Source organism: Chamaea fasciata, unplaced genomic scaffold, assembly GCF_029207755.1.
Source record: "Chamaea fasciata isolate MVZ Bird 193981 ecotype frontalis unplaced genomic scaffold, bChaFas1.0.hap1 SCAF_1, whole genome shotgun sequence".
Taxonomy (NCBI): domain Eukaryota; kingdom Metazoa; phylum Chordata; class Aves; order Passeriformes; family Sylviidae; genus Chamaea; species Chamaea fasciata.
Window position 1 is genome coordinate 546,826 of NW_027094086.1, and position 10,429 is coordinate 557,254.

Consider the following 10,429-nt stretch of genomic DNA (forward strand, 5'->3'; position numbering starts at 1 on the left):
GATACGCGGTGAGTCCAAGCTGATCAAGAATTCCGGCTTTGTGATCCCTCCAGTTCTGTCCGGGAGTTCACTCCAGCCCATTTCAGTGTCAGGGGCTGGGGGGACACTGGGGACACTTGGGGGTGGACAGGGGATTGTGGGATTGGGGTTAAGCTCCGAGGGTGTCACCAGACTGGGATTGGGGTCCAGGGATAGTCCAGGGACAGCGATGGGGGACACAGGGCAGTGGGAGTGGCAGTGGGGCACTGGGGGGTGCTGGGGACACTGGGGGGCACATGGGACTAGGAGTGGGATTGGGGTATGGGAGAGGGAATAAGGGGGCACTGGGGGACCCCAGGCCTTAGGTCAGGGTTCTGGGGGGCACGGAGTCACTGGGAGGGGTACAAGGGACTGGGAAAGTGATTGGGGTAATAGAGGCACTGGGAAATAAGGGGGACGACACAGAACTCTGGAAGGGGGATTGAGGTGCTGAGGGTCTGGGGGGACATTGGGTGGGGCTCCAGGAGTGACCCCAGGATTTGGGATCAGGTCCCAGGACATGTCCAGGAGGCCCCTGGCCAGGGCTGACTCCCCACCCCAGGCTGACCCCACTGTCCCCCCCTAGCCCCTCACCAAGGAAGCCTCCCCATGTCCCTCCATATCCCCCAGTGTCTCCTGGTGCCCCCCAGAGTCTTCCCTGGGTCACACAGTGTCCCCTCTCTGTCCCCTCAGTGACCCCCAGTGTCTCACACTGGTCCCCGTGGCCTCTCTCCTCCATGGCCCCCCTGGCTCACACCCTGGCACTGCTGGCAATGGCCGTGGCCACTGCGGCCATCAGTGTGGTGCCCCTGGATATGGCCCGGAACTCCTTCGATGACCAGTACCTGACATGTAGTGATAAAATGTCCAAGAAATTCCCAGAACTCCAGGGCTCTGATTTCCTCAAGAATAAGGAGTTTAAAGAGAACTGGGCAGTGGCCATGGCCCAGTGGCAGAACCAGGGATCCGTTTCATCCCCTCTTACCCCAGACGAGGCCATCGCCCTCATGGCCTACACCATGACGGACATGAACTTGTACGAGCAGTTCAACGATGCCGTGCATGAGGCTGGAAGTTCCAGCTGGAAATACCGGAACGAATTCCACTTCAAATCGCTGCATTTCCTGCTGACCCGTGCCCTCCAGACGCTCAGACAACTGGGTGATTGTAAGGACGTGTTCTGGGGGGTGAGCAGGTACCAGTTTGAGGTGAACAAAGACGACGAAGTCCGCTTTGGTCAATTCACATTGGCGGCGCTGAGCGAAACGTTCCAGCGTCTTGGGAAGGACACGGTGTTCCAGGTGCACACGTGCCACGGTGTGGACATCCGGGAATTTTCCATGCATCCATGGAAGGAGGAGGTGCTGATCCCGCCCTTTGAGACCTTCAAGGTCATTGCTGTCAGTAAGGAAGGGAACATGATGTACATTGAGCTTCGCTCCACTGGGAACTCCAGCAACTATGAATGCGAGTGGCTGAAAGGTGACACCATGGGGACAAGCATCATGGGGACAACATCATGGGAGGAACAGGGACACCCAGTGCCAAGTGAGGGGGACAAGGACACTCAGTGCTGGGGACACCCACTGGGGTTGGGGGGACAAGGCCACTCATGGCTGGGCACAGGGGACAGGGACCTCGTTATGGCCCCCTCTGACCCCCACACCCTCAGGCCCCCACCCCACCCCTTTCCCTGCCCCCCTGGCCCTTCTAATGTCCCCCTGACCCACTCCCCCCATGGTCCCCCGACCCCTCTCTTTGTGTCTCCAGGTGGGAGCCTCCCCAGGAACTCCCCCCACCTCAGGGGGCTTCTCCTGGCCACCGTGGCCATGGCACTGATCACCGGAACCCTCTGAGCCCCGAGGCCACCGAGGTCACTGTGGTCTCAGAGGCCACTGTGGCCACCATGACCACAAATGCCACCAGGACCTGCAGAGAAATGAGGCCACCAAGACTACTGAGGCCTCTGTGGCCACTATGGTCACTTTGACCACTGTGACCACTGTGGCCATTGTTGCCACTGTGGCCACTTTGGCCACTGTGACCACTCTGGGCAATGGAAGCACCATGGTCACCATGGCTGTTGTGGCCACTGTGACCCATGAGGCCACCAGGGCCACTGTGGTCACCATGGTCACTGTAATTACCAAGGCCACCATGGCCACCATGGTTACCAAGGTGACCAAGGTCACCATGGCTACCACAGCCACTGTGGCCACCATGGTCACTGTAACAAGTGATCCATCTGGAGGAAGGCCCTCCGAGAGCTGCCCAGGAGGCAGCGGCACAAAGCCAACAGGACCAGTCAGGACAGGGCTGGAGCTGCCAGGACAGCCCAGGACAGTGTGGACAGCAGAGATTGGGCAGTGCCTGGGGCCGGTTGGGCACTTCCCAACAGAGGTGTTTCGGTTGCCAATGTCACGGCCGCCTCCTAAAGCTGCTTGGCTGCCTTGCCTGATGTATCCAAAAAATTGCTGCTTGCTTGCCTGGAGTATTAAAAACGTATCAAAAATTTGATCCTTGCTCACCTGGCATATAAAAATTTATCAAAATTTGCAGCTGGCTCGCCTGATGTATCTGCTGCCTCTCTTTTAATGCCTTTCCCTCAGAGTGCCTCATTTCCTAAAATAAAGCAGCTCCTGGTGTTTTCATTAATGGCAACCTAAAGATTTATTTTTCAAACCCCAATCTGCAGAGAGGCAATGGAGAAACGTTCCTCCCTTTTTCCTCTGCACTCCCGTTTCACTGCAGCCCCTCATCAATGACCCGGAGGAGCTTGAGCACGTCCAGGGAAAGGACAGAGATGGGAAGGGTCTGGAGCACCAGGAGTGGCTGAAGGAGTTAGGGGGGTGGGGGGGTGGGGGGGAAGGGGGTGGGAAGGCGGGGCTGCTCAGAGCAATTAGAAAAGGATGAGCGATCATTTTGGAGCCAGTTCCAAAGTTCCTGACTTGAGGCAAATGCAGCAGAACTAGCATTGGGAGGAAAAGAAGAAAATCAAACAGAAAGAAAAAGAAAAAAAAAAAACACAGAAATGGTGACAGAGGCACCACCAGCCATTCATTTATCAAAAAACCCGATGTTTCACCAGGAAACTCTTTTTTCTTTCAAATCAGGGGATTTTCCCCCTTTAGCCCACATAGTTCCTGAACCCACCATGGCGTTGTGGTTCAGGAATTGCCCACTGGAGGGCAGCAGCGAGCGGGGTTAAACAGCGACATTGCGCATGCGCCGCCCCCAGCTGCAGTTCCAGGTGCCACCAGTGTCCAGTGCCCGCCCCGCCCCATGCCGGCCCCGGGGCTCTGCAATGGTTTGGGATGGAGCCACCTTAAAGCCTGTCCAGTGCCAGCCCTGCCATGGGCAGGGACATCTTCCCCTGGGCCAGGCTGCTCCAGGACCCCCCAACCTGGCCTTGGATACAGGCAGGGACCAGCCAGCCACAGTTCCTCTGGGACACCTGTGCCAGGGCCTCACCACCCTCACAGGGAAGGATTGTATTGGAAGGATGGGTGGTGATGTCTTTGAAAAGGGTTGGGGTCTTCAGGAGAAATGGTTGTCAATGTCTTCAAAATGGGTCTTGATTTCTCTACAGAAATGAAGCCTTTCACAGAACCCTCGTGGTTTGACCAGAAAGTTTGAACCCCTGAACTTTTGGTTAATGGGGGAAATGGATGCCAAAAAGTCTCTGGCATAACCCAGACAGCCTGAACTGAAGTTTGAGGGAAAATGACCAGTTCAAGAGGGATATGGGATAGGCGGTTTGGGAAGGCTGCACCTTCCCAGCAGCCCTATTCAGCAGATGGGGAAAGGAAGAGGGCAACATGCGGCCAACAGTTTGGGATAAAAGGAGGCTGCATCCTCTGAAACCTTGAGAGAGAAACCCCACAGGAATACGACTGTGGAAACTCTGTCCCTTTATTCAAATAAAGTTTCAACACCGCTTTGTGGAAGCATGGCTTTTCATAGGGTGGTTTTTCCACACACGCTGAAGCTTCTGGGTAGGGCTTGAGGACTTATCAGCAAAAGTGATAAAAGTGAAATTAAATAATAATTTCACAGGAAGATAAATGCATCTGGAACCAGTGGAGAAAGACAAAAGGAACTCCAGTTGGGTTTCTGACAAATTCTGAAACAGAAGGAGCAGCGCTTGCTGAAAGTGAAAGCTTGAGGTGAGGTCATCTGAGCTATTGAGGCACTCAGTGAAAATGACCCCTCACATCCCTTTTTAGAACTTTCCAGGACAAGAAGAGGATTTCTGGAGAGAGGTGGAGCCATGCAAATTATTTCCAGGAGAAATGCTGTTCCTGTATTAGATAGGAGGCCCATTTTAATGAATATTTATAATTAGGATGGATAAATACTTGGTGGCAAAGTCTCCCGTGACCTGCAGGAGAGATCCACTGTGAGTCCGAGCTGATCAAGAATTCCAGCTTTGTGATCCCTCCAGTTCTGTCAGAGAGTTCCCTCCGGCCCATTTCGGTATCAGGGGCTGGGGGGACACTGGGGACACTTGCGGGGGGAGAGGGGACTGTAGCACTGGGGTCTGGGAGGTCACTGGGGGTGTCACCAGACTGGGACTGCTGTTCTGGGATGGTCCAGGGACAGCGATGTGGGGCAGAGTGGTGGGAGAGGCAGTGGGATACTGGGGGGAACTGGGAGACAACGGGAGAGCACATGGGATGGGATCAGGGTCCTGGGGGGCCACCAGGGATCTCAAGGGACTGGGAGTGGGATTGGGGTATGGGAAGGGGACATGGGGACACTGGGGTTGCTTGGGGAGGGTCTGGAAGTGTCCCCATGGTTGAGTCAGAGTCCTGCAGGGGGGCTGAGAAGACACCATCAGGAGGGACACAGGACTGTGGGAGTGTGTTGAGTGGTTTTTTCTTTCCTGTTCTTTACTTGTTACCAGTGGAATTTTTTCCCATTTCATTGCTAAGAAGCACTGTTGGCTGTGTGCTTGCGACTGGGAGGGGAGGGGAAACTCACCCTCACTTGATCTGAGCCTAGGGAGGAGAGCTGTGTAGCTGCAGCTTGGGGAATGGAACTCAATCCTGCTACAGAAGTCCAGCTCGGTCCTGCTTCTTCTGGTGTGGGGTGAGTCCCTGCTCCTGGGAGCAGCCACTGAACTGGGACTTTGTGATCTCCTGCCTCATTAAAAGGGGCCTGTTGCCATGCTGGGAGCCCTCCTGCTGCTTCTTTGGCACTGCTCAGAGTTTTTCGCTACTCTGTAGCCCACACCCCCTGCCTGCCAAGATCTCCTGGGTATGCAGCCTCAGCTCTGGGGTTTCTGATCCAGCTCTTCCCATCCTGGCACAGCTGCCATTACCGCGCACTCCCTGAGCCCGCCCGGCAGCGCCCCCTGCAGCCGCGGGGGGATCATCGCACCTGCCCCGCCCACCGGGAGCCACCAGCGCCCCTGCTGGCCGTGCCCGGAACTGCACCAAAGGGGAAAGTGTAGCGCTCAGGGAAGCTGGTCCTGGGTTCCTGCTTCTGTTTATAATTAATGCTGTGGTTGCTGTAGTTTGTTTGCCTTGTTAGACATTCTAGTAAAGAAATGTTATTCCTATCCCCATACCTCTGCCTGACAGCCTTTTAATTTTCAATATCGTTCTAATTCAGAGGAAGGGGGTTTGAATTCTCCATTCCAAGGAAGGCCCTGCCCATCCCTAGAGGACACCTGTCTTTTAAACCCAGACACAAGTTTATAGGTTTGGTCTGTTTACATATCAGGTGTTAATCTTCCAATTACAGCTTCAGGTAATGAAGTATTATTCCATCCATTTGCTAACACCCCAACTCACTTTTGTTTAAATGTTTCAGGGCCTGAGACAGTGAGGTGACCATGACTTTCAGCCTAGAGAGGAGTGGTTTTGTCTGAATAAAACAGGAAAACAGCAGCTGACAGGCTGGGGAGGTTTAGAGTTACACACTAAAGAGGGGCAGGATCTGAAAAGTATAAAAGCAAAATCTGAAGGCATCATATACACAGGGATGAGGTTCCCTGTCAGCTGTGTCTCCTCTTGAGGCTGCACAGCCCCAGCTCCTGCAGCCTTGCCTGGTGAGAGAGATGCTCTGGTGCCTTCATCGTCCTCAGAGCCTCTGCTGGACCTGCTCCAGGATCTCCATGTCCCTCCTCTTGTGAGGAGTGCAGAGCTGGACATGGCACAGGAACGTACTGGACACGGCACAGGACAGGACTGAACAGGGCACTGGGCAGAGATGGACACTGCACTGGACGGAGCTGGACATGGCACTGGACAGAGCTAGCCATGGCCCTGGGCAGAACTGGACACGGCACGGGACAGAAGTGTGAAGCAGGACTTTAGTTTTATTAAGCTTCTTGCTGACAGGAGACCCCACAGTTGCCGAGGGGATGGAGGACTGACTTAGCGCTGACAACCCCACAAGACACCTTCCGAATGCTCGGACCCACCAGAGTTCCTGAATTTAAGTTTGTGGGGAAGCTGCCTGGGATCCAGGCATTTTTGTGTCATTTTACCTTTTAGCGTCTTGTGGGTGAGCCATCCCTCTCCATCAGGGACAGCCATGAGAAATGTGATCTCCCAGGCTGAAAGGAAATGTATATGTGCAGGTTAGGGAAGCTGTAATTCTAGAGGGGGAATCATTTCATATGGGAATATTAGTATATTAATTGTTTAAGTTTTTCCCCCTCTTCTGTTCAGTTTATGGGGTCCTTTTAAATATTCCAAACTGAAGTTCTCTTTCCTAGTTTGTATATTCCGCCCCCGCCGCATTCCTAAACTTTTGTCCCTTCAGGGAGGGTTGAGAGACGGAAACTGCCAAAGGGCACAGAAGTGCTACCGACCTTCTGTCATCTCCCGTCCCCTTCTGTCCCCTCTTCAGGACGGACCTGTGCTACTCATCTTGAGTTCTTTCCTCCCCCACATTCCACCACCTTTCGATCCTATCCCTCTTCCCTGCTCCACACAAAATGGCATCCACCCCTGAAGGGGAACCGCCATTTTGAGTTCATTCCCACTGTCCTTCTTGTTTCCCACCTTTGCGTCAGGTTCCACCCCACCGTCAAGTACCACCCCCAGGTCAGGACACTCCCCCTCTATCAGGAAGTCCCTCTATAGCACGGGCCCCGCCTCCTCTGATCCGGCCTCTTCCAGTTCCTGCACATCGTGAACCGGAAATGACGCCGGCAGGAAAGGCAGCCAAGGGCCCAGGGCACCAGGCCTTGCTGGTCAGCCAAAAGCCTTTCTCTGCTACCATTGGGCAGGTTTCCTCTTTGGAGATAGCGAGAGGGGATGGCCCTGGTGCTAAACTGGGCTGAAACCAGCCCAAATCACCAAACTCAAATTGACAACTGAGGGTGAAGCACCAGAGCTGGGCCTGGCCGGCCATCAGCTGACCCTGGCCATGTCCAGTCCCCTCTCAGACAGAGGGGACTGTCTGGAATTCCTGCTTGGAATGAAATGTGTGTGAGGTTCCTCCCTCAGGAAGGGGAGGCTCCCCAAGGATCCTGCGTGAGGTTGTGAGCGACATTCCCACGAGTGTTGGTGTGGGGAATGACCTGGAGCCCTGCTTAAGAATTGTCTCATTTTACTGGCTGTGACAGAATTCTTTAATGGGATTGTTTGGATAGAATCATTTAATAGAATTGTTCTGATAGAATTCTTTATTGGAATTGTTCTGATAGAATAATTTATTAAGATTGCTTCAATAGAATTATTTAATGGAATTGTTCTGATAAAATCCTTTAATAAAATAGTTCTGATAGAATTCTTTGATAGAATTGTTCTGATAGGATTATTTAATAGAACGGCTTTGCACAAAGGCTTTGGTGGCCACAGTGGCCACAGTGGCTGTGGTAGCCTTGTGGCTCAGGGAATCTTGGTGATGATGGTGGTCACAGTGGTCTTGGTGGTTATAGTTACCGTGGTGGCCAGAGTCACTGTGGTGGCCGCAGTGGCCACAGCGACAATGGTGGCCCCAGTGACATCATGGTGGCCACAGCTGACAATGTAGCCACAGTGGCAGTGGTGGCCATGGTAACCTTGGTGGCGTTTCTCTGGAGGTCTCGGTGGTCTTGGTGATCATGGTGGCCACAGTGACCTTGGTGACCTTGATGACATTGGTGGCCTCGTGTCTCAGGGGAACCAGGTGGCCACTGCCAGGGCTGTGATGGCCAGGAGGAGTCCTCTGAGGTGGAAGGGGGCCAGGGAGATGCTCCCACCTGAGGGACAAAGAGGGGCATGAGGGGGACCATGAGGAAAGTGAGGGCATTGGGGGCAGACCTAATGGGGGATTAAGGGTGACGGGAGAGATTGGGGCCATAAAGTGACATGTGACCGGGTGTTGTGGGGGACATGGAGGGGTACAGGGGCCAGGGCGGTCAGGGGATGCCATGGGAGTTACAGGGGATCACAGGGGTGAGGGGGAGTCAGGGGGTTCAATGGGGGGTGACAGGGGGTGACAGGATGTGACAGGGGTTCAGGGAGTGCCATTGGGGGTCCTGGCCCACCCACATCCAGCACACAGGGCCTGTTGCCACAGCACTGTCTTTGGCAGGGAGGGACAAGGTCGGAACGACAGCATCCCTGTCCCTGTCACTGTCCCTCTCCTGCCCTGTCAGGGGTGTCCCCATCCCCTCCCAGACGTGGGGGTTCCCATCTGTATTCCCTGTCATGGTTGCTTCTGTCCCCATGCCCTCAATGGGTGTCCCCAGACTTGGTGTCCCCAGCACTGGGTGTCCTTGTCCCCCCACCTAGAGTGCATGCCCCCGTCCCAGTCCCCTGTCCCCAGTGAATGTCATTGTGTCCCCTGGGCCTTATAATAGGCATGGTGTCCCCATACCCACAGTGGGTGTCCCCATCCCCCCCAGGCTGTCCCCTGTGGTGTCACCTTTCAGCCACTCGCAGTTGTATTTGCTGTAGTTCCCGGTGGAGCGGAGCTGGATCTGTGTCTTGCCCCCTTCTTGGTTGTATTCAGTGACCTCAAAGGTCTCAAAGGGTGGGATCAGTACCCACTCATGTTCCGGATGTTCGAAGAAAGATTGTATTCCTGCGCCCTGGCACGTGTGCACCCGGAAGAATGTCTCCACTGGGCACCTGCCTCCTCCCTGAGTTGGTTTGGTCAGCGACATTATGAAGAATTGACCGAACCGGACAGTGTCACCAGCCTTTGCCTCGTACTGGTCACCACAGTGCTGAAGGAATACATCCAGACACTGCCCTTTGTGAGCGTCTCTCAGCGTGGCCAGGGCATCGGTCAGCAGGAAATGCAGCGTTTTGTAGTGGAAGTTGTCCCGGTATTGCTGGGGGGAGCGCCCACCTGCACGCGTGGCAATATTGAATGTGCCGTGTAGGCAGTCATGCAGCATGAAGGCCGTGATGGCGATGGCCTGGGCTGGGGACGACAGAGGGGACACAGGGGACCCCTCATTCTGCCACGCAGCCACAGCCACAGGCCAGACCAAGGCAAAGACATCATTGATCTGTAACTCGGAGTGGTTGAGGCCCGGCAATGCTGCTGTCATGGCAGGGCGGCAGCCCTGGTACTGGTCATCGAAAGAATTCTCGGCCATGTCCAGGGGCTTCACATAAATGGCCACAGTGGCCACGGTCATTGCCAGCAGTGCCAGGGTGTGAGCCAGGAGGGCCATGGCAAGGAGAGGCCACCAGGAGCAGAGTGGGAAACTGGGGGACATAGAGGGGACAGAGAGGAGACACTGAGAGGACAGTGGGAGGGTTCCTCAGTGAGAGACTGAGGAGGGGTGTGGGGTCAGCCCAGCGGGAAAGGAGGCACTTCTGGCCAGAAGACCCCTGGAAATGTCTGGGCTCCCTGATCCCTAATCCTGCGATTACTTAGGCCTCCGCAGCACCCCCCAGCCCCCAAGGATTCCAATCCCAATCCCACAGTCCCGTGTCCTCCAGGCCCCCTCAGAAGCCCAATCCTACTCCCATGATTACAAGTCCCCTCAGCCCTCCCAAAACCCACATCCAAATCCTGCGGTCACTCCCTGAGCCCCCCAGTGTCCCCCTCAGCCCAGACCCCAATCCCACTCCCAGTCTCCAATTTCTTTGGTGTCACCCCAGGACCTCAACACAAATCTGGGCACCACCCCCTGCCCCCCAGTGTCTCCCAGCCCCTCCTTGACCCTAATCCCACTCCCACCATCCTGTGACCCCCCTCACTTTCCCCCAGTGCACCCCATGACCCCAGTCCCAGTCCTGTGCCTCCCCCAGTGTCCCCCAGGTGCACAATCCCAATCCCCCAGTCCCCTGTCCCTTCCCCAAGTGTCCCGAGTGTCCCCCCAGTCCTTGATACCGATATGGGCCGGAATGAACTCCTGGAGAGAACTGGAGGGATCACAAAGCCGGAATTCTTGATCAGCTCGGGCACACAGCAGATCTCTCCTGGGCCTGCACGTCAGGGGAGACTTTGC

At 55.1% G+C, this 10,429-nt stretch overlaps 2 protein-coding genes across 3 annotated transcripts; one reads left to right on the forward strand and one right to left on the reverse strand.

The window, feature by feature from the left end:
• The first annotated feature begins 752 nt into the window (after positions 1 to 752).
• On the forward strand, positions 753 to 2,628 carry LOC136301060 (erythroblast NAD(P)(+)--arginine ADP-ribosyltransferase-like). 2 transcript variants are annotated; one of them, XM_066203917.1, is made up of 2 exons: positions 753 to 1,566; positions 1,789 to 2,628. In XM_066203917.1, exons 1-2 carry the CDS (start codon positions 756 to 758, stop codon positions 1,872 to 1,874), a joined length of 897 nt encoding a protein of 298 aa, XP_066060014.1. In that variant the 5' UTR covers positions 753 to 755; the 3' UTR covers positions 1,875 to 2,628. The 2 variants fall into 2 exon arrangements, with proteins under 2 accessions (XP_066060014.1, XP_066060089.1); XM_066203992.1 differs by having other exon boundaries at positions 753 to 1,500.
• Positions 2,629 to 7,639: 5,011 nt separating this feature from the next.
• Positions 7,640 to 10,401, reverse strand: LOC136301368 (NAD(P)(+)--arginine ADP-ribosyltransferase 2-like). The gene is made up of 3 exons (XM_066204384.1): positions 10,312 to 10,401; positions 8,887 to 9,680; positions 7,640 to 8,218 (listed from the first exon to the last, which is right to left on the reverse strand). The coding sequence occupies exons 2-3, from the start codon at positions 9,644 to 9,646 to the stop codon at positions 8,133 to 8,135; spliced, it is 846 nt and encodes a 281-aa protein (XP_066060481.1). The 5' UTR covers positions 9,647 to 9,680; positions 10,312 to 10,401; the 3' UTR covers positions 7,640 to 8,132.
• Positions 10,402 to 10,429: the final 28 nt, after the last annotated feature.

Coding starts and splice junctions, on each gene's coding strand:
- LOC136301060 (XM_066203917.1), top strand. CDS start 756: ATGGCCCCCCTGGCTCACACCCTGGCACTGCTGGCAATGGCCGTGGCC. Junction 1,567..1,788: donor ACAGGGACACCCAGTGCCAA/GTGAGGGGGACA, acceptor TTGTGTCTCCAG/GTGGGAGCCTCCCCAGGAAC.
- LOC136301368 (XM_066204384.1), bottom strand. CDS start 9,646: ATGGCCCTCCTGGCTCACACCCTGGCACTGCTGGCAATGACCGTGGCC. Junction 8,219..8,886: donor CAACTGCGAGTGGCTGAAAG/GTGACACCACAG, acceptor TTTGTCCCTCAG/GTGGGAGCATCTCCCTGGCC.